At 38.8% G+C, this 24,222-nt stretch overlaps 2 protein-coding genes across 2 annotated transcripts in view; both read right to left on the reverse strand.

Annotated features, from left to right (window-relative positions):
• Positions 1-24,222, reverse strand: part of LOC126268115 (uncharacterized) — an 846,423-nt gene that overhangs the window by 46,381 nt on the left and 775,820 nt on the right. Inside the window, exons 9-11 of the mRNA XM_049973639.1 lie at positions 23,179-23,355; positions 21,488-21,700; positions 236-356 (exon numbers count right to left, since the gene is read on the reverse strand). Of these exons, the coding sequence (XP_049829596.1) occupies positions 236-356; positions 21,488-21,700; positions 23,179-23,355 (511 nt within the window). The remainder of the gene's footprint in view (positions 1-235; positions 357-21,487; positions 21,701-23,178; positions 23,356-24,222) is intronic.
• On the reverse strand, positions 5,161-7,591 carry LOC126268116 (uncharacterized). The gene has a single exon (XM_049973640.1). It carries the CDS (start codon positions 7,009-7,011, stop codon positions 5,305-5,307), a length of 1,707 nt encoding a protein of 568 aa, XP_049829597.1. The 5' UTR covers positions 7,012-7,591; the 3' UTR covers positions 5,161-5,304.

The raw sequence follows: 24,222 nt of genomic DNA on the forward strand, positions 1-24,222 counted from the left end.
TGCTGTGGTTTGCCTAAATTACTTCAGGCAAATGCCAGTATAGTTCCTACTGTAAGGTTATGGCCAACTACCAGTCCCACCTTTGTCACACTAGTTGTGTCTATATATGTGAATTACTACTTTTTTTTTTTTATTACAAGGAGCTGCTTGACTACTACTGTGTATTTCTGTTGATTATCTGTGACTTTATGCCCTTCACACAAAGAATGTTCTACTTTTGGCTTCATTTGCTTACCCCTGTGCAGTTGCTCTTGGAAATGGAATTCTGCTTCTATGTGCTCGATGCCTGCGGCGATTTCTACGATGTCTTCGTATTTTTGCAGGAACTTGTGGGCTGTGCCTCTTGTCAACCATCTCTGCAATTATTTGAAACTAATTATATTTTCTTGACAAATAGATAATACAAAGGTTAAATGCATTACATAAGCCTGTTTAGCAAATGTTTCAAACTTGCACTACACTGAAGATGTGTCTTGATTTTAGAACTGAAGAATCATGGATGAGCAATTAAATGAAACCAATGTAAAAATAAATAGTAACCAGAAAGGGCAAGTTAATGCAGAAATTTAGTCTTTACAGACACTGTAATTACAAACAGATAGTATCTGTAATATTTCTGCGTCAAATATGCCTCATGACTCTGTTAATATCAGGCTGTTGCCTTATTCTTCCTACTATATCTCCTTCATACATCTATAATAGGGTCTTAGGGATGTGCCAAAATATAGTACAACTTTATGTTCTGCTGTGCTGTGTCCATTTGTATGGTCTGCATTCCTGTCTTCTTGATTTCTTCATACTTAAGTCGTAATGTTCCCCAAGTGTTTGCAGATTTTGTGACTGTGTTTTCACGCAGCAGCACTGAGACGATTTTATCGCTGCTTAATAGACACTGTGATTATAATGAAATTAATGTCACTATAATTGTATTATTAATGTAGTTTTAAGTAAAGTAGAACTCACAACCTTTTGTTCTCTCTCTTCCTGGTCAGCCATTGTCTGGTAAGGTCAAAAAATTAATGCTTGCTCAATGTTATTAAGAGATTTTGTTATTTGTGCTCTTTTGCATAATAATAAATATTTAATTTCATTGGGTTTGTTATTATGACTAATCATACCTTTTCTCCCTCAGCTTTTTTCATAAATTTGATAATTAAATGTGGCTTACTTTGTGTGGCGATGTCTGTTAGTGAATGATCGCATATTAACAGCACCAACCAGCGCAATGTTTGGTTTGCTTTCAGAATGGAACCTGCATTAAAAATTTCACTTTTCACAAAATGTAGTCCAATACCTTTTAGGCGTGAATACATCTCAAAATTATATTCGCCAACAGACAATCCCAGTAGAGGAGCCTAGCTAAAAAATATGGACCATGATTGTGGTAATTAAATTTCAATATTTAAAAATATTTTTACATGATTTTTCAAGTATGTAATTTTTCTTGATTTAAATGAAGATTCAATTAGCCAAACCCAGAATAATGTAAAATTAAATAATAATTTCAAAGCCAAAATAATAATTAAAACCACCATTAAAGAGTTCATTGGTCCTGTGCTTCCTTTGCTTTCATGTTAGTAGCCTTTCTTTTAGTATTTTATTCTTATTCAATTTAGTTTTCCTTTAAATGAGACATTCCAATATTTCCCCCGTTGCACACTTGTGAGCCATGTTCAGTAATGCAATAAATGATTTGTTTCATAATTTTTATTTTTCTCCACAGATACAGCCAGAATGATTGCCTTTTCTCTTATACTCACTCTAGAGTTACATAATGTCTAAGCAAATGAACAGCTTATTAACAGAATGATATAACTGAAGAAGCAGCAGCTTTTTTCAATGTAGCAATTTTACATCTAATTTACTGGGTATCATTCAGCTATCAAAAGCACAAATAGTGATAATTTATTGTTTATACAGCCCACAGAACAAGTTCCTTATGAGTTGCCGTCCATATCTTGAAGGTTCTCTTTGATGGGATCTACAGAAGACAAGTGGATGAGTGAACTAATTGAATGTAGGTCAGTTTCTTTATGCAAATGATACAGTCATAGCTGCACAAGGCTGGAACTTCAAAGAGGAACTAAAATCATTCTAGATGGGGTGTCAAGTTAGTACAGTAAGAACATCTTGAAGCTTAACTTATACAAGGACCCAGTGTGCACCTATCAGCTGCAAACCTGTGAAGCATATAGAACACTGAATATATCTGGGAGTCAGTAGGTCCTACAACCTATCTTCTAATTGAAATATTTTGGAGTAACCTTGAACAGATCTCCAACACTGAACAGCATTGACTCAAGACAGGAAGCAAGGTGAACACCAAGAGCAACTTCCTTTAGAGACAAAGTACAGTATGAAGCCTCAGTGCTTATAACATCAGCAATAATACGCTGCTTCCCTACAACTGTGTAGAGTAATGTACAGTTCAGGTTTCAGACCATCCCATGTTTCTCTTGGTACCCCGTATTGAGCACAAACTAACTTGGCTGGGTTGCTGTACTGCGCAACTGATCGCAAGCCGTTGAGCCAATTCAGCTGTGTTGATGAGCCTCACCATCCTGTTGATTTCCCAGCACATTCAATCGGTCAGTCACCAGGCCAGCCTATTGCTTCAGCTGCATTGCATTTTGTAAAGCTCTGGTTTTATCCCCTTTACTATTATTTAGATTAGCTATCAACATGCTAAAAGACTTAAGAAACTGAGAATCAGTATCCCATTGTTCTATTATAGGAAGAAATACCCCCAGCCACCATCTGCCTTTTCCTACATGAACTGCCAGGACACTAGAGTCTCAAACTGCAAAGTGAATTTAGAGCAATGGCAAATCCCACCTGCAAGGAAAACTGCATTAATTTTGATTTGTTTTCTATTTGCCTGTCATATTTATGTTTGGAAATTACACTTCACTGTTTGCAAACAGTTTATCAAATTTGTCTTATATCCAGTTTACTGTTAAATGATTCAAAATGAACCCTTCAATGATGATAAAGAAAAAAAATTGTATGTGCCTTTTCCGTCTAACATTTTCATCCAGATGTAGGTTACTGAGTGTAGATGAAATCTTCTATGTACGTCTCTTGTGTGAGCTGCACAGTTTGCACTCCAGTAGCTTTTATTTTGAGCAATCAGCAAATCTCAGTTTAACGGAAGAGATAAGGCAGTAGGTAATCGCATATCTGTTGCTCCACTATGGTCTGGGAGAGACATAGTCACATACTGTGTTTGTGTAAATAGGTCTTTTTTTCTCTACGACAGCATCATCAACTGACAATGACGCCACAATCATAAGATATTTTATCAGCCACAATTATTGTTTATGAAGAAATTGGTCAATATACTTTAAATAAACACATACTGAGGAGTTGTTTATGCAACAGATGTAAAATTCTTATTTGGAATCTGCAGCAGAAAAGGTGTGTATAAATGATGACAAGACTTAGGCACTGAGGAATCTGTAAAAATGTTCATACAGATATATCAGAATATGAAAAGTGGTACTTTGTTAACATCATGTAATAAAAACACAGTTCTTCAGGCCTGAACTATATTTTATAAGGACTCAATGAACAGTGGTTCTATTGTAATGGCATTGCTTGGAAGAATCCTGTAACTTGTGCTCTGCACTTTCTTCCAGACAGAAATTACTGGTACACATTATGTAAATGATGATTTTCCATTCAGCTCTCTTTGACTTGGGGCCACTGATCTCCAGAGCATAGGAAACTTTATTAGGAAAATGCTGTGCATCTAATGTACAGAAGGGATGGAAATAGTGCTTCTCAGGAGCTAGGAACAAGGCATACAGAGTGAAACGAGAATTTTGAATTCATGAATGCCAGAGGAGGAACATGCCAGTGAGCTCCCTCCAGTAATGTGCCCATTCTGGTTTTTCAGCTGACATACACCACTGGACTTATCCTGACACCAAGGGCCAATTGTATAAATGGCACTGAATGGAATTTGATTCTGACTACAGTTCAGAAATTAAACTCCACTGAGGACTACTCTGCTCTATTAGATATCACTGAATGTGGATTTACTGAAGGTGGTTTGGTGTTGGACTGCATTAGCATGAAACACACTGTTAAATTGCTGGGCACTGTACTGGGCCAGTATAAAGACACAATAGGAAGAGAGAAACCTGATGAAATTACTATAACCAACAAAGAAAAGGAATGGAAAGCAGTTGTTGACTAATTCACAGAACACAGAGACAAACTGTGACTGGAAATATTTGAAACTATATTATGAGTACATTAAGAAAAGGACCAAGAAAGCATTCACACATGACAGAATATCATTTTAAGATGCCCTTTACAATTATTACATTCATCTCATGTACTGTGGAGCAAAAACACTGTCAAAACTTTTTGAAGTTGGAATGCATAAAACAAAGCAGGAAGTTAGGGAAAATGGGCAGAGGCTATTTGCCCACCTGAAGCCACAATTCATTCTTATTTTCAAAACCTATGATTACAATACAGTTTGTCATCCCAAATTTATATAGTGTTGACACTGTAATAAGATCCGATAATTTTTTTGAAATGCATGCCCTGCATAAAAGGTAGTTCAAAATATTAGTCATTACATTCCTGTTCATTTATTGTTCTAATACAGACTTAAATATGGAAATTCTGTTATGGAATCTAGTATCAGGCCAATTTGTGACACCACCTCCTCCACCCCCCCCCCCCCCCCAAAAAAAAAAAAAAGAAACTGAAACTAAAAGAAATGAAAAGAAAATCCAGGCTTTCAAATTGACACTTCATAAATTTATTCCAACTTTGTAACTGTTTTTATGTAAGCCTTAATACATTGTCAATAAATGCTACCCTCAATGCATTGTGACTCCTGTTAGCTTAATTTTCTGTTGGTACTGGAATTTCTTCATATACTCTTCCTCTTAACATATAGTATGATCCACTGCAGACTTTTCACCGAATAAAGTGACAGTTATATTGTACTGTATCTCAAATACCGCAGCTATGTGATTCAGTTTTACTCCTTGCCCTCAAAAATTCAGCATTTTGCATAGACACTGCCAGAGGCATACGATGAAGCAGCAGAGAAAAAAAAAAAAAAAAAAAAAAAACTGGGAACTGACATGGGATCAGACCACTGGACTGTATTCCAGCAAATAATCACTTTTTCGCAAGTCAAGAGAAAACACATTTTATTACAATATACATGAAAATAATAAATATACTATTTTTCCACTTCATACACACATCAAATGAAATAATCACACTCTAGGATTCATAGGTTTATACAAGCACTCAAGATGGAGATATAATTTACATTCATGTTTTCATTGCTGCCAGAAGTTTCTGATGACATGCATCTGTGGATTGTTCCAGGACAGATAGTTTCGACATAAAATCTGTGTAAGCTTGCCTGTCTATTATAATCTTGTAGTTTCCTTCAGAACTATCCTCTTTATGTCTCTCCCAACTGCAGATATTTTTAATGAGATAATCCATCTCAGAACACAGTGCTTCCCACAAAGCCATAGGTTTTATTGTTCCCTTAGGTATCAGCAGCTCGATTGTTGTTTGCACTGTTAACACACTATACAAACAGTGCACTAGTAAGATGACCTGGGAAACATCTCTTGCATATACATGAAGATATGTAGTCTGACCAACTGTCCCACTTACTAACAACATTGTTCCATGAAGTTCAGAACTCTGTTTACCACTGTTCCACAGAATACCATGCGATTTTTCTTCAAACGAGAGATCTTTCACTATAGTCTTCTTAACCTCTGCACAGCAGTTACTGAGGACAAGTGACACATGTTCACTGGCTAATCTCACAGCTAGGGTATCCAAATCCTTCCCAGTACTGCAAGAAAAGGGAGCCAGATTACCAGAAACAACATCTAAGACATTCAACTGGTAATTAGGAAGAGTAGTTTGATAATCTACTGATGGTAGATCCTTCACTGAATATTTTATGGTTCCAGATATCTCAAATTTCTTCTGTTCAACAAACTTCGGCAGTGGTAAAACACCTGCAATGCAGGCCTGTTCACGTGCTGGCAATTCAGAAATCCTTTTCCACTGATTCATGGGATTAACTGGCTTGCTTAATTTGAGAAGTTTACCAGGTTGGGTTTCAACCTTCCTGATCTCAAAATTCATGACAAAAGAGCTATATGTTACCGGTTGCTTCCAACTATTACTCAAAACCAAATTAATATCAGTGATACATCTTTTACTGGTGTTGTTGACACATGCACCAACAATCCACTTGTCATTATGAACGTAATGCCAAGTGTTTGTAACTACCAAATTGTCCAGTTCATGGTTTTTGCTGTCTACATACCCACATTTCTGTCCCACCAGAGACACCAGACTTGTTTCTGTTTCAGACTTTTCAGCAAAATTAGTATTCGATGCAATGTAATATAACTTTGTCCTGAACTGCTGCTTTTCCTTAAGCCTTACTTGTGCTTCTTTGACTTTTATGGCCAATTCCTGAAGCATGCTGCTACATAAATTATGAAATTCACTAGATGTGGACGCATCTTGCTCAACAGTAACTTCCGAAAAGTCTGTCACCACTGACGGTTCACTGTTTCCTAATTCACTTTTCTGCCATATCCCCACCTGTGGAGTGCCAGTACCTTTAAAATCACTCACTTGTATCTTATAAACATTCTTAAATGTTGTGTATAGCTGAAGTCTTCCTGTTCTTGAAATTACGATGACACTATCAGCTGATTTCAAAATGTAATACAAACGAGGAGGTGTGTACTTTATAAAAGGCGTTATGTATTCTACATTGGTATTTTCAGAGTCAAAGATTCCAACAACACGTTTTTCTAAAAATTCAACGATTTGTCCAGTGTCTGTACACACAACAACATCGGGTATTGGTCCAGTAGCCTCTAAATGAATACTTTTCAGTACTGCATAACATTTAATTATGGGGCAATATGACAATGGTACAAACTCCTCAACACCTGACATTTTATTTATGCGTGTTTTAACAACGGTTGTCATCCACTATATATCACTGACAGGCACCCGTGAATTATGAATTACATTATTGACGTCATTTTCCCTTAGGGAGGTTAAGACACCTCGCAACATAATACAACGAATTCACAGTTTCATATCATTTTCGTTAACGCACGTAAATATCAACAAGAAAGTCGCCATATACAAATTATATTTCTCGCGCTATACCAAAATACTCAAAGATCTTAAAAAAAATATGTCAAATCACTTGCGTCTACGAACGCAAGACCTTTTATACGCAACGAACTCTCTGCTCAAATAACTGCGCAAATGTCTGAGCATGAAAGAAACCGCTGCACATGTGCGTTCACACGACATAAAATTCCAATGTACTGCTCGCCCGCCATCTGTCGGCGTGGGAAAATAATATCAACAGCAAACGATTACGATCTCGTAACCTTCATTTAATCAGAAATTCTCAAATGTGGAAATATTATTACAGCTTGTATTTTCAGCTTGTATTACAAAAAAAAAAGAAAGAAAAACTGGTCAAAATGATCTAGACAGTCGCCGTTTAAGCAGAGACAGCTTTTGCACATAAATTTACTCCGCAAGATGCATGGCGAACCTAACGACTGGCGTAATGTATTTTGAAACATAATTATCTTTTAACTCTCATAACTCCTCGAAAAAAAAAACGGAAGAAATGAGGTGCTGACGGTGGTGTTAATATTCCTGGCAAAAGGAAGAATCTACAGGGACCTAGAATTTTCTACTGCAATTTCGAAACAAATATGCGTGAAATCATACGCAACACATGTAATCAAAAATTCATGTTTTCATTGCTACTAATAGTTTTTGATGACATGGGTCTATAGGATATCTCCAAAACAGATAGTTTTGACATAACTCTGTAAAAGTTTGCCTGTCTATCGTTATCTCGTAATTACCTTCAGAACTCTCTTCTTTCTGTCTCCTTCAGCCACAGACATATTTTATTAAATGATCCATCTCAAAACACAGTTGTTCTCTCAAGGTAACGGGTTTTATTGTTCCTTCTGACATTACTATACGCGAACTATTACTTGGCAACATGCAGATAGATACCATAGGCAATGACTCCATGCACAGCATCTGCAGTCAACTACATGCCCTTACACCCACCAGCCACCTTCACTCCATGGTGGCACATGCATTTCCTAGCCCCAGCAATGGGAACTGACCTTCAGCAGCTCATGCACAACTTGGTCGCCCAGCTGGCAGCACTCAGCACACAAGTCGACTGACTGGCGCGCTCACGGCAAGAGAGCAGCAGGCATCACAGTAGGAACAGACCAGGCTATGGGTAGTGTGGCTCACGCGGCTGGCACCTCAGAAATAGCTGCTCTAATGGTAACCCACTGACATCAGATCAGACAAATCTGATGATATCACACCCGTTTCAGCAGTGAAGTGACTAAGTACTGCGCTCCTAGCTCGTATCCAGTCGCCAGAGGTGACTGGACCTAGATGCTATTAGCTGCAGTGTTATACTGAAGCGTCTGTTTGTGGCAGAAGGAAGTGGAGGCATGAGGTACCTGGTAGACAATGAGTAGAATTTATTGATTTTTCCCAGCATCGTGTGAACAGATCATTGGAAGTCCGAAACACTGTGCCTCACTGCAGCAAACAATTCGACCATAAAAACATACAGCACTCATCATCAGAACGTGGATCTTGGACCGCACTGCACATTCACATGGAGGTGGCTGATGTCAACGAGCTGATCGTGGGTACAGATTTCCTCAGACACTACTAGTTGCTTGCAGATATCGCAAATGCCCAGTTGATTGACACTACAATAAGTCTGAAGATAGCTTATGGTCTTCCGCCTTACATTTGATGCCCAAAAAGGACAATTCACAGTGCCCATGCAGGGACTACCACATGCTAAATTCAAGCACAGTGCCAGACAGAAATCGAGTGTTACAGTAGCTGGACTTCAACTGTACCTTGGTAGGTGCAACTGTGTTTAGTAAAAACGACTGCACGAAAGCATACATACAGATCCCCATGGCACCTGAGGTCATAGAAAAATCATGATTACCGTTCCCTTCGAGGTCCTTGAGAGAATGTTCACGAGGTTTGGCCTTAAGATTGCTGCCCAGACTTGTCAGTATTTCTTGGATAGCATATTGTGAGGGTTACCATGCTGCTTAGCATACCTGTACGGCATCCTCATGTTCTCAAAGATGTCCGAACTACACAACAGTCACCTAACTACGGTTTCTGGCGCCTCAGTGAGGCTTGAACAGTGATCAACCCATTGAAATGTGTATTCTGGGTTAGTGAGATTGATGTTCTCAGTCACCTAATCACCCCTACCAGATCCACACCTCTGCTGGACAAAGTTCAGGCGATCCTGAACATGCCACACTAACTACTACTGGCGTCATGTACATGCCAACTTATACTGGCGCCATGTGCATAATGCTGCTTTGTGCTCGAACCCCTGACTGCTGCACAACAAGGAAGGGCTTCCATTACCTGGACTCACAAAATGGGGAAAAGTTTTACTGTGACTAAACAGTGTCTCACCAAAGTGGCACTGATCCTCATCCAATATATAATGCAGAGTTAGGCGTTGGCCTGGTTTCCAGCCAGCCCCCTATAAGCACAGCACTTCAACAATACACTGAAGGCAACCAGCAGCCACTCGGCTTCTTCTCACCAAAGTTGTCAGCAGTGGTGCACTCTTGGAGCACATATGACCCTGAACCGCGCGCCGTGTATCAGGCAGTGAAACACTTCCATTCATCAGTAGAACCCGCACCTTCATTTTCTTCACTGACCATAAACCTATAACGCACACTTTCTGGACCAACAAACCAAGTGTTCAACCCACCAAGAACAGCAGTTGGAGTACGTGTGTCATCTGACACATCTGCAGGATGGACAATGTCATCACTGACTGCTTGTCCCATGATTATGCAGTCCTCTCCTTGCCGGTGAATATCAAAGACATCACACAAGAACAGGAGGGCAACAGAGAACTGGACATGATTCCTCCAGCAGCCTACATCTACAACTGGTGCCCATCCCTGGCTTCTCATGGAAGATTTGGTGTGACGTTACAACAGACACGCATCACCTGTTTCTCCCAAAAAAATTCCGGCGCAGCAATTTCAACTCTGTCCATGGATTATTGCAACCAGTGCAGACACCACAGTGCCACTCATGGTAGCATGTTTCATCTGGCCCAGGTTCAAGAAGGATTGTTGACAGTGGGCGTGTGACTGTGTGGGCCAGTGCGCCGAAGTCGGGAGACACACCCACGTGCTCATCAGCACCTACCCTGACACGATAAGCTGCTTCAGTCATGTCCACACAGACATAGACCAACTTCCTATGTCCCAAGCCAAACACTACCTCCTTAGAATGGTGGAATGCTTCACCCACTAGCCAGAGACAACACACATAGTGGACATCACTGCTGAGATGGCTGCTACTGCACCCACACCTGGGTGGCACACTTCAGCTGCCCCAACCATATAACTATGGATTGTGGCTGCCAGTTCGACTACGTGCTGTTCAGAAGCATCACTTGACTGTGTGGCATGCAGCTTCACTACATGACAAGCTACTGTCAGCCAGCTTCATCAGATGCTGAAGGCGTCCCTGACATGCCAAGACACTGCCCAGATGGAAGAACTACTGTTCATACCCTTGGTTTGTGAGTGACACCAAAAAAAGAGGTCCGTGTCTCACCTACAGACCTCGTTTATGGTCAGTCGCTCACCATCCCCTGAGAATCCATGGAGGAAGTACTGCCCTCACATGACACCTCAGCCTCCCCACTAGCAGAATATCTGTGCAGCCACATGTCTAGCCTCCGACCACACCCAGCAATGCAACATGGCACAGGCTAAGGCTTTGTCCACACAGACTTACAGCACTGAATGCATGCAATGCTGCAAACAGACACTGTATAGCCACCACTTTGAGTGCCCTCCTCAGTACTGCACCCTGTGAAAACCCGCAGTGAGAAGACATTTGAGATTGTGTGAAATGGCAGGCCGGCTAAAATGTTGGTCAGTAGGCTCAAACCAGTGTACATCTACACAGAGCCCACATTGTGCACTTCTTCCACCCAGTGGGGGACTTAGTAACAGATGACACTCCACAAACAACCAGCCAGGCAGTGCCTGCTCCAGCTGTTGTCAGTGACTCAAGCATGCTGCCATCTATCACCAAGCAGCCACATGTGCCCCAACCTACCCGCACCCCACACAGACAGCCACCCAGACCATGCCCTACACATGCACTCCTTCCAGCACCAACACAGTGGCCAGCGGACTATGTCTCGTGCGTCGGCTGCAGCGTTCGCTTCAAACTCCCGTGCTGCATCATACTGGCAGCAGCCCGCACGCACACTACCTGCTGCCTGCAATTGAGACCCTGTCTGAGATGGGCCCCTCACCAGCTGACAGCAAATCACCAGTCAAGATCCAGACACTGCTACTCATCTCACTGGCTGTTTGGCTGTTGCAGCTCCTGGAATCACCATCACATCTCTGTGCCTCCATCAAGTCAGGTGTCGAGGCCGGATTGAGTCCCGTGCTGGTTTCCTCATCATGTTCCCATTGAGCTCCAGACACCGCCACAGTTCCGGAAGCCACATTTGAACCCTAATGACACCGCACTCATGTGTGTTAAACTTTCCGTAGTCTCCACTGCTGTGAGCACTGGCCGCAGATCAAGTGCCATGTCATGCTCCCACACCAACTTTTTCAAACAAAAACAAAAGCATTTTATGAACATCATGTCTCTGTGAACGTTACATTTAATTTTATCTCACAGTTAATGATACCTTGTTTAGTTGCATATGAATTCAACAATACCAGAGAAGGAAAGTTGCTACTCAACATATAACGGAGATGCTGAGTCGTGATAAGCACAACAAAACGATTAACACAATTATAGATTTTAAGCAATTAAGACCTTTGTCAGCAGTAGACACACATACACACACTCACACAAACACAACTTGCACACATGTCTACAGTCTCAGAGAGCTGAAACCAGCACTCTGAGACTGTAGATGTGTGTGCAAGTTGTGTTTGCATGAGTGTGTGTGTTGTGTCTGTCTAATGCTGACAAAGGCCTTAATGGCTGAAAGCTATAATTGTGTGAATCTTTTTGTTGTGCCTATCGCGACTCAGCATCTTCGCTATATGGTGAGAAGCAACTTTCTTTCTCTGGTATTGTTACATTTCATCCTGGATTCTCCATTGTTTGATTTTTGCATATGAATTCAGTGTTATGAACAGCATGTCCTCACCAATGCTTCATTTCTTATCCTTCATAGCAGTAAACCAGAGTTTGTTCGTGCATCAGTGTTCTCCGAGCACACTAGATCTGCAGCCACTCATTGCTACAGACAGTTCCTGCATATCACTTCCAGGTACTGTTGTTTTAGGAGGCCACACAGGAACACACACTGCTGTGCATCCCATCAGCCACTCGTGGTGTCACACAAGACTCTTTTTGCACTTGCACTGATGTCGCGCACTGCTGCCACCGCACTTGTATGGATGTCTCCACAAGCATTAAAAGCACAAACGTGTGTTGGCCACAGATGGAACATTTTTGCCTATTGTGCCTACTCAGCTCTGCTCCTCAAGGGAGTATCTATGTGGCAGCCTTGGGCAGCAGCACAGCAATTATAGATTACACAGTCAATGGGTTACCATTCCTCTGCACGCTCACCCCTGCAAGACTACAGTTAGGCCTAAGTACAGCAACAATGCAGTGCGGACGGGCACAGAGGACACAAAGAGCAACATCAGTGCAAGCCAGCTGCTGCTACTCAATGGGCGGCTGCATTGTTCTGTGGTCTCCCTAGCCATGGTCCACAAGGGTTGAGCAATATGTGTGCTCTCCACCATTGCGCATGCAAATTGTTGGACAGCTGCCACTTGTTAGCTATGTTTTCCACAGCTGTGAATTAAATGGCATCCTTGAGATGAGAGAACATTTCCACACTCAGCTGGACATGCATCCATTGTCTTCTGTGGCAAAGAGTCTGTACTGTGTACTCAATCACTGAGGAGTGTATACCCTACAGTATCAGTTTTTCAAGCCATTCACTAAGGTCACACAATCACCCACTTGGACATTTCCAGTCTAATTATTATAACTTTTTGGTGTATCTATATATGTTGCTGTGAATAAATGTGTTGTTCACTAAATACAGATGGTTATGTGTATTTAATTACCATTACCCATGTCTACAGCTTAGTCTTAGTGCATGGGCATGGCAGTAAGCCAGCCAACAGTATGGCAGGTTTGAAAGTGGCAAAGAAGCACGTGTTGCTCGATTCAAGATCTCTTACTCGTCAAACAACAAATATCTGATCCCTTAACTAATTTCCACGTGATGTCTCTCTTGTCACGTGAAATCACATACGCATTGGAATAAAGGGTTTTGCACAAAAATTTGGAAAGAATGCATGTACGCATGGGCATTCCCATGTTGCCTCAGGGTGCAAACAATCTGCTATGAATTCTCTTCTTTGCTTGGGAGCTTCTGTTGCATTTATTGTGATGGAAAGGTGACAGAAAAAGAAAACACAAAAGCAACTGTAGGTAAAGAACTATCTAAATAACAGAGGTGTGAGAAATATGAAGTGTTGACAATGTTTCTTTTGCAAATTTCAAAGGAGGCCACAGTGATATTTTAGAAATTATGCTTGGGGAAACTGTAGCAGTTAGGCTTGCAAGAAAACTTCGTTAGCTAGTAAATGGCACCTTATATACCAGTTTGAACTATTCATTTCTCATTTCAAAACAAAGTATTTGAGTGATTAATCCTGAAACTGAGAAATATCGAAGTGAGGTTCTTAGTCATTGCATGTAAGTTAATTAACCTCCAATGCTTCAGCTATATTTTACTTATTTACACAGCTTTAGTCATGAAAGATGATATGTAGATCAACATCATCACACTTGACAAATTTGGGAATTTCATATATGCTAGAATCAACGAGAATGCAGATTGTATTTATTACTTCATTTCAGTTTTTAGTAATTTTTTGAAGAGTTAAACATACTCCATCACTTTTTTTGTTCAAATATCAGTCTCTCCAGTTATTATGCTTTTAAGTCACCATAGCATGAATATTGATGCAGTTTTCATACAAACTTTCACTTTTCATTAATATTTGGCTTAATATTCTCAGTTTTTTTCTTCTAAATTTATGGTATCTCATTCTTTATAAGAATATAATCAGAAACCTTTTATATAATATGTAACAATCATGGCAACAGATCTTGAACTTTTATTCAAAAAATATTCAGAAGGGGCACTCATAAGATTTTCTTCTTAGCAATCATCTATAAACCAAGTACACTTCCTTCAGAGTCAGCAGACATTATTGCACATAATTTGCTTCACAGCAAAACCTCAAAACATTACACAATCTAATGGACATGGGCATCAGCTACCCATCGTCTGCTAAAAAGTGCAAAGATTCTCACTGCAGGTGGGTAGCAATGCACTTTGCATACAGCCTCCATTTCCAGGAAATTAAGCATGCACAAATGCATGTGCATAGTTGTGCTGTTAGAAATTTATATGCATGTGCACAGCTGAATACAAAAAAGGTACCATTATTTTGTTACGTGTACAAGTATCTTAACAATTTAGTTAAATGTTTTGCACTAATATTTTCACTGTATGAGACTGCAGCAGTTTTTGTGTTTTTATTTAACTCTTGAACTCGTTTACAGTTACTGCCAGCCTCAAAATATCCTCTAGTGAATATGCAAAATGACATATATGAATATACCTAGAGTCCTCTTCAGTAGTTGTCAACTTAACAGGACAGGAACACTATTTGGGAAATAACTAACCAGGGAATAAAATGGCAGCATACAACGTGCACTCCAAGTTAATCTGTGGTTAGCCTATTCCTGGGTTAGCTACCCTGGCTTTATCTGGAGATTGTACTACTGACACTTTTCGGTCAATACAGGGACGGTTATTACTGTTTGTGGGTAATACTAGAGTTGTCGCCTGATGATATCCCATATTTGGTCGACTGGAGACAGATTTGCTGATCGATCAGGCCAAGACAACATGTCGACATTCTGCAGAGCATGTTGGGTTACAATAGTAGTCTGTGGGTGAGCATTATCCTGTTGGCAAACACCCCTTGAAATGCTGTTCCTGAATGGCAGTACAACAGGTCAAATCACTGGACTGAAGCATAAATTTGCAGTCAGGATGCATGGGGTAACCATGGGCATGCTCCTACTGTAATACAAAATTGCACTCCAGGCCAATGTATTTAGAATGCAGACAGGTTGGTTACAGACCCTCAACTGACCCCCTCCTACCCAACACACTGCCACATAGCTTACACTGAGGCAGAACCAGCTTTCATCAGAAAACACGATATAACTTCACCCATCCTCCAATGATTCTCACTTGACACCATTGAAGTTGCAAGTGACAGTGGTTTGGTGATGATGGAATGCACGTTATAGAGTGTCTCGCTCAGAGCTGTTCTTGAAGTAACTGATTTGTAACTGTTTGTTGTATCAATGTGGTGCCAGCTGCTACTCAAATTGTTGCTTCAGATGCAGTGAAATGAGGCAGAGCCATTTGCTGAAAATGATGTTCTTCTGTCTCGGAAGTAGTGACCCTCTGAAGCCCAGTCTTTCTGTTACCAAACATTCTAATAACCACCACTGCCAACAATCATGTACAGCAGCTACATACCTGCCAAGTCTTTCCGCAATCTTGCAGAAATAATATTCAGATTCTTGTAGCTCTATTACACGACCTTGTTCATACTCAGTGAGATGCTGATATTGGCGTCTTTGTCTGCTTGTGTCTGCATATGTATGGATGGATATGTGAGTGTGTATGTGTGTGCACGAGTATATACCTATCCTTTTTTCCCCCTAGGGTAGGTCTTTCCGCTCCCGGGATTGGAATGACTCCTTACCCTCTCCCTTAAAAACCACATCCTTTCGACTTTCCCTCTCCTTCCCTCTTTCCTGAAGAAGCAACCGTTGGTTGCAAAAGCTAGAAATTTTGTGTGTGTGTTTGTGTGTTATTTTAGCGTGCCTGTCTACCGGCGCTTTCCCGCTTGGTAAGTCTTGGAATCTTTGTTTTTAATATATATATATATATATATATAGAAAGAAACTTCCACATGGGAAAAATATATTAAAAACAAAGATTCCAAGACTTACCAAGCGGGAAAGCGCCGGCAGACAGGCACATGAACAAAACACACAAAGATTCCAAGACTTACCAAGCGGGAAAGCGCCGGCAGACAGGCACATGAACAAAACACACAAACACACACACAGAATTACTAGCTTTCGCAACCGATGGTTGCTTCTTCAGGAAGGAGAGGGAAAGACGAAAGGATGTGGGTTTTAAGGGAGAGGGTAAGGAGTCATTCCAATCCCGGGAGCGGAAAGACTTCCCTTAGGGGAAAAAATGGACAGGTGTACACTCGCGCACACACACATGTATGTGTGTGTGTGTGTGCGCGAGTGTACACCTGTCCATTTTTTCCCCTAAGGGAAGTCTTTCCGCTCCCGGGATTGGAATGACTCCTTACCCTCTCCCTTAAAACCTACATCCTTTCGTCTTTCCCTCTCCTTCCTGAAGAAGCAACCATCGGTTGCGAAAGCTAGTAATTCTGTGTGTGTGTGTTTGTGTGTTTTGTTCATGTGCCTGTCTGCCGGCGATTTCCCGCTTGGTAAGTCTTGGAATCTTTGTTTTTAATATATATATATATATATATATATATATATATATATATATATATATATATATATATATATATGTGTGTGTGTGTGTTTAGTATTAATGAATAAATTATTTTTTTGTCCTACTCCAGCAACCACCCTTAAAAGCAAGTGTGTTCTTTTTTTCTTTTTCTTTATAGGCTACCAATTTTTAAACAGAAATTTGTCTATAAACTAGAAGGATCTGTCCAGAAAAAATTGTTTTAAGGTAGATCCAAAACTTGCTTTGCTGTTTGTGAGACATTTTATGTTTAGACCAAAGTGAATCCAGTACATTATATAATTTGTTTCATTATCGATACAGATGATACAGTCACATTAATCACCCACATTAATCACCCACATTACTGTGACTGTACCATCCACATATGCAATGACAAGTTAATTAACTGGTTAATAAAATTTTTGTGATCCATGACTGTGTTTATAAAAAAATATTTTTTTTTCTGGTTTGCTGTGAAACCTTATTGTGAATACATTGCAACTCATGATTACACCAACAAATGTAAGAATAAAAGAGGCAAGCAATAATGCAAAATCTTAGAGAGAGGAGGGAGAGAGAGAGAGAGAGAGAGAGAGAGAGAGAGAGAGAGAGAGAGGCAGCAAGACACAGGGTAGGATGAAATTGAAAAGATATGTTGTTTCCCATATCACTGCATTTAATTGAGTCAGTTTTTGTTGGCACAATGTATATACAAATTTTCATGACACTACATCATTGTCATCTGTCACAACATTTCTCATATCATAATACACCTATTGTGTACATCAGGATGTACATAACTGCTCTGGAAAAGATTTGTAGAACTAAAAGAGAGATAACAATGCAGGGTACACTGTTCTGATCAACTATAACACTGGTCTTGTTCTAAGTGCTTTGTAGAGGTATTTTATGACCATTATATAAGTGCAAGAATGGGGTGTATAAGATTAAAGAAGTAGCTTGATTGTGAACTCTAATCAGAGACAGATTGAAGGTAACATGTTTATACATTGATGCCAAATTTCTTGGTTTTAATTACATCAAGTTATTCAAAAATGACATCCTTCTGATAGACCTTTGAGGCGTCAGTGTATCTAAGTATAGCACTCTCTTTGTATGCCAATAGTAATGCAAAAACTACCAAATACAGAATGAAATTAAACCTGGCATAAAAATCAATTTTGGATTGACAACTGGCACTACAGCTGACCAAGCAACGAAAGAGATATGATATGCATTCAGGCAGTGTGAAAAGTTCCAGTGGCTTGACAGCTGTTCATCACCATGCATGCACAATACAGCCAGTTTGCTAACATTCAAGTAACAATGACAATCAGTCATGATCGTGTGAATGTGTTCAGTTGAAACTTTCTTGCAGTTCCAGTGTGTCATGACTATCTGAAAGCTGTCTGAGTACCAGCCAATGGATGGTCATGACAAGTCTTGACTGGTCACAGGAATTTCATCTGACATTTCCAAAGCATTTAATAATGTTATTCCAAAGAAAAAGACAACACATCTGCATAACATTTTTTATTTGGCCTGGTGGTATTCTTGTTGAAGAAGTCAACTGGTAGGTTCCTATTGGTATTTTAAAGGGACAGTACATGCCCCCTTGTGAAAATTTAATACACCACAGTGCACTTCTATTGCCTTAAGAGGTTTTTTTAAGCAGAAATATACTGTGTATATGGATCCTAGGGTATGGAAAACGAATAATTTTTCCCTCTTCTATAAAATGGTGAGATCGCAAAAGCTGACAGTTGTGGCTCACATACTACAATTATTGCTATAATTAAATGTGCACAGTAACTTGGTTCACTTAAGCTGCATACCAGATTTGCAACCACTGTTGGCAATGAGCACACAAAGCATCATCTGCTCAAAATGGATGGATGTACAAACATGCATATTTAATACTCATTTTTAAATCAACAGAAGTGCACACAAATATGAAATACTTGCTTAATGTTTTGCTCAGAATTATAATAATATTACACTGCCACTGCAAAAGGCCTGTCATTGTAATGATAAATTTTTGAAAGACAAGCATGTGACAATGTACTTCTTAGTAGCATATTGATGTATGGTCTTGACCATTAAAACTGATGTTACATTAGTTGTTTCTAGCTTTCTAAATACAAGTAACTTTTTCAAATGTAATTAATTCATTGATACTAGCTGGGAACACCAAAGGTCATTAATATAAGTAATGACAATAACACTAACCATACGTTTGTACATTGGATACACAGCAGCCATTGTCTACCAACTCAACCAGTGACAGTTTTTCTTGAAATTAGATAATTTCCAGCAACTCTAATGTTTGGTCATTTACTACCTTGTAGTTTATCAACAACTACATCAGTCAGAAGATAATTAATACCAATTACCATCAAAATTATGCATTACTAAAACTGATGAGACAATCTTATCAAATTTGTCAGAATATGCATATAATCAAAATATGTAAAACATAATGTGATGTTAATGAGGAAAGAGGTAAGTGACAGGATTAATTCAGAACTACTTCAATTAACATTTTGTATCAATTCTGCTCATTGAATTATATGACTGCTTCAAGAAGTGACAACCACAAATTGTGAGTAGAATAATTTGAGCAATGATAAATAGAATAAAAGTGCCAACTAGTGCTGCCAGTGGTCAAACAGCAAAACATACTGAATATGAGATTTGATAATGTAATGGTATTATGATGATCAAGACGATCTTGAAGCTGCGCATGTGAAGTAGAGACAGTTTGCAAACAGTGATGATTGATCATGATACCTTTGCTCGAATGAACCCAAGTTTCTGCATATTTCTGCTGTGAAAACATTATGTCTGAACATGATTGTTTTAAATTAATGACAGTGGTGGTGCTGTGTACATTTGGCCAGAAGGTACATTAGAAAGTACTCAAATATTAATGGCTAAGTGACCCATATGCAATGTAAAAGAAAAAATGCATATTTAAAGAACTGAAAATTTAATGTAGCAAGAAGAGGGAACTCCAAAAAGTAGTCTGAGGAGTTATTTGTAACATTTACTGTTCTTTTGTTGTAAGCATTAGTTAAAATTTTTAATGGATGTTATTTCATAGTTCTGCTATTCTAAACAGATTATAATGAAGGGTGGGAAATAAATAAAAAGTGAATGTCATTCTTTGGTAATTAACTAAACAGGACTTGGCCAGATCAGTTAAGAATGATTTGTCTTTCTCAGGTTCCTTGGGATCATATCAACCAAAACTATTCAGTAACGGAATGAGTCATTATTTGAGTCACAGAATACTGGTAAAATAAAACTAAATGAAATAAATAACTGAGAAGTTACTTCTTATGATATTACTTAAATTAATTACAGTGAAAAGATCCAAACTACTGTAGCACCTGTTTGTATTAAAACGTTTCAGCTTCGCTTCAAGTCTATTGCAGATGAAACCACAGAACAGTTCCCTCACTCCTGCAGAACTGTTAAGGAAGAGTTTTTCAAGTGCAGATCAAGTGTTCATTGAATGAATGTTACAGTCCATTTTGAAGGAATCCTTATTACTAACCACTTATTTCATGTGGGTCTAAACATGGAAGTTAGGTAGAGTTAAAATAGCAACAATGATACACATGCAGCTCATGAACTGACAGCACAGATTGGCCTGACTGCTATTTTATGAGATGATAAAGTAACAAAAATACAAATGAAATCATAAAAAATTAAATTTGTAATAACTGCCTGAACATAAAGGAGAAAATTCTTGCAGTCAGCTCAACAGAAGAAATGTCCCAGACAGCCAGTAGAGGTTTGTAAAAACTCCCAAAAAGTTGATTACACGTACAGAAAAGTATCAAAATGTTTTTAAAGCTTTTTTCATTGTACTCTGTCACACTGTAACATACCAAATATTTTGATGTGTCTTCTGCATTGTAATCTGATTATATGTAAACATATGTTATGAGACGAATACATCACTATTCACTATTAATAGGTCATCTTTGCAAAAAGACAGGACAATGTTTTTGCTGCAGTTTTCTGAAAAATGGAGTCTAGAGAACATATTAATAATTAATAATCAGATCTTCTGGCTGACATCCTCTCGAAAATTACATAATCTGTCAACTACAATTTTCATTCCAGAACGATCTTTTCCAATATATATGTAATTTAGCAGCTCATCAAATATGAAACACTTCATTTGGATAACAAAATCTTTTTGAGTGATATCCTCTGAGACCTGCATAAAACATGACTATGAGAAACAAACATTTATGACTTGCTGTCATAAATATGATAAATGTCATTAATTGTACAACTGGAAACTACTTCATCTAATTTTCAACCAAGAAAATGCACTGATATCAGTAACTATATGTATGTCTAGCAGCTTTATATTTATTCCTTTATTCGTGAAGTGTTCATCTCAAGCTTAAATATTGCCTCCAAGAGCTCACCTAATTAATGGAATATTCTGTCAAGCATAGGATGTCATTTCTGATTTTGGTGACAAAACCTCCAAAACACAAAACCTATGTTCTCTATTTTTACTCTGCAATATAATTTGAAATAATATTCTAAAGCAATACTACATTTTGATACAATGTTTATCTTACACAACAATATGTAATAAGAGTGACATAAACAACACACTCTCCTTAATTCTGTGATAATTTGTATTCATAAATTTACGGGCTGGTTAATATCATAGCTGACTATTTTTCTGCTACATACCAAGGCAACTTGGATCAGCTGTACTGTTCCATTCCCCTCCTTTGCATTCAATAACCATCAAGCTGTGCTGTGCATCTGGTATAGTATAATGGTCATCACATTCGTAACGACAAACACTATGTTCAGGTAGTGTGCCAGGTGGGCTGCTTCCAAGAGTCTTACAGCTGAGGCGACCATGCTCAGGACTCATAGGCATTGGACATGCTGACATCTCTGGAAAAATTATGAAAATTAAATGATCACACAATCTGGTGACATACGTTTTGGCAATTATATTTCATGGTATTGCAGACACAGGTGCAAATGAATAGCCACTTAATCACTATGTTTCAAAATTGGAGATTGCATCATTTGGCAGAAACAGGGTTTCTACTGAATCTCTGATCATTCTCATTTCCTCCAATTTAACACCTATTTTGCTAGATGAAATAGGATTCCCACTTAATCACTAATTTGTCTTATTTTTCCCCATGGTTCCTCTCTCTTACTGGATGAAGGAAACTGATTTTAATTCTTTGCATTTACATAGTTTTTTTGCTTGTGAGTGTTTCTGCTGCTCCATGATTGAATAGAGATTTTTACCTTTCTAACTGAAATTACACTTTGAAGATAGTTTTACTTATTATATTTGTGTTGTTATTGTTGCTGTGGTTTTTAGTCTGAAGACTGTTTTGATGCAGCTCTTCATGCTAGAGTATCCTGTGCAAGCCTTTCCATGTCTGCATGAGTACCACAACCTACATCCATTTGAATCTGCTTACTGTATTCAAGCCCTTGTTTCCCTCTACAATTTTTACCACCTCTCCCCCCCCCCCCCCCCCCCTCCTCGCCCACCCACCCATCCACCCACACACACACACACTTCCTTCTGTAAATCAAACTGACAATTCGTTGATGTCTCAGCATAGGTCTGTTAACTAATGGTCAAACTGTATAAAAGTTTATTTTTTCTGCAATATGATTCAGTGCCTCCTTATTTGTTATTAAAAATAGTGAAATAATCTTCAATATTCTAATATAGCCCTACATTTCAAAAGCTTCTATTCTCTTCTTGTCTGAACTGCTTATTGTCAATACTTCACTTCTGTACAAGGCTGGACTCTGGACAAATACCTTCAGAAAAGACTTCCTAAGACTTAAACGATATTAGATGTTAACAAAATCCTCTTTTTCAGAAATGTTTTATAGCTATTGCCAGTCTGCATTTTATACCCGCTGTACATCAGCTATTATCAGTTAGTGCCCAAACAGGAAACTTATCTCTTACTTTTATTTTCTCATTTCCTAATCTCATTCCATCAGCATCGCCTGATTTAAATAGATTACATTCCATTAACTTTGTTGATATTTAGTCACTTATTTAATCATAAGAGTATCAGTTAAACTTTATATAATAAAAATATGAAGTATGAACTGAAAGTAATTTCGTCTTGCCTACACAATAATTCTTTAAGTAACCTCACAACTTTCAGAGTACAGTAAAGAGGAGCGAACACCTAGTTTGACTTGCACATTATTACTATTCTTATATTTTATTTCTATTACATCTACTGATAAGTTTTGATGTTAAATACAACCAGTATTATGACAAAAAATTAAGAATTGGAAATGAAGTATTTTCCCCATTTAGGTAACTTAGAATATTTTGACAGGTTTTAAGGTAAATCTCATATCATGCTGATTTCTCTTACCTTCGCAATGAGGAATTGGATGTGACCACATTAGTGAATCACCACATTCAATTCTTGAATGCCCCTTCAAAAAGTAGCCATGAGGACATCTCAAGTCGCATGTGCTTCCCCAGACATTATCCATTGAGCAGTTTGCTATCAAGGTGCTGGGCAGAGAGAGCACAGGACATCTTCTAACTGTAAAGTAATAGCAGTGTATATTTTAGAAATAAAATGCTACAATAGTAGGCATTTCAGGGTGGAAACAATAAATAAAACTGAGGAAATGCAACATCTTAGTTGTAAATGATTGCTCTGTGGTACATAGTCACGTGTAACACAAGAATATACAAAGTTTTGAGCTTCCCCCCCCCCCCCCCCTCTCACCCCTTATTTCTGGTTATGCACAACAAAAATTAGTTATTTAAGCTATTGAATGGGTCTTAATTTCTTAGTAGGTTATTCGTGATCCATTGTTCTTCTGGCATGCATCTGAAATTCTTTCATTATGAAAAAGCTGAGGAATGGGGAAATGAAAGACATGAACTAAAGAGAAATGAATCCAAATCCTTACTAAGGAGACACTCATCATGGAGTAAATGAATAATGAGCAACAACAGACAAGGTCTGTCAGACCTGCTACAGCTTTCCAGATTCAGTGGTGTGATGGCAAACATTGTCTTAAAGGTGAGTAACATTTTTACATGTCTGTTGTTTGCTTAGCTATAAATGATTGGTTATCTTTGGACCAAGCATTATTTATACCTCACTTACATTGGGTGGAAAATGATGATATTCTTACTACTTGTGTAAGCAATATGCTATCAGAGAGAGAAAAGAAAGATGCAAGCATATGTATCTTGTACAAAGGTGCTTTATTATCAAAGCTACTCAGCTCTGCATTAAATGCTGAAGCTTAGTATTGGTCCAAACACAAACTATGTTATTTCTGCATACCATAGTTTCATATACAAATTCCATGCCTCCCTTCCCCCTCTCTCTTTTCTTGCCCCTCCCTCCAATACCCCACCTTACTGCTGCCCTCCCAGACCTCTTCTCACCTTC

Source organism: Schistocerca gregaria, chromosome 4, assembly GCF_023897955.1.
Source record: "Schistocerca gregaria isolate iqSchGreg1 chromosome 4, iqSchGreg1.2, whole genome shotgun sequence".
Classification (NCBI taxonomy): domain Eukaryota; kingdom Metazoa; phylum Arthropoda; class Insecta; order Orthoptera; family Acrididae; genus Schistocerca; species Schistocerca gregaria.

Coding starts and splice junctions, on each gene's coding strand:
- LOC126268116 (XM_049973640.1), bottom strand. CDS start 7,011: ATGACAACCGTTGTTAAAACACGCATAAATAAAATGTCAGGTGTTGAG.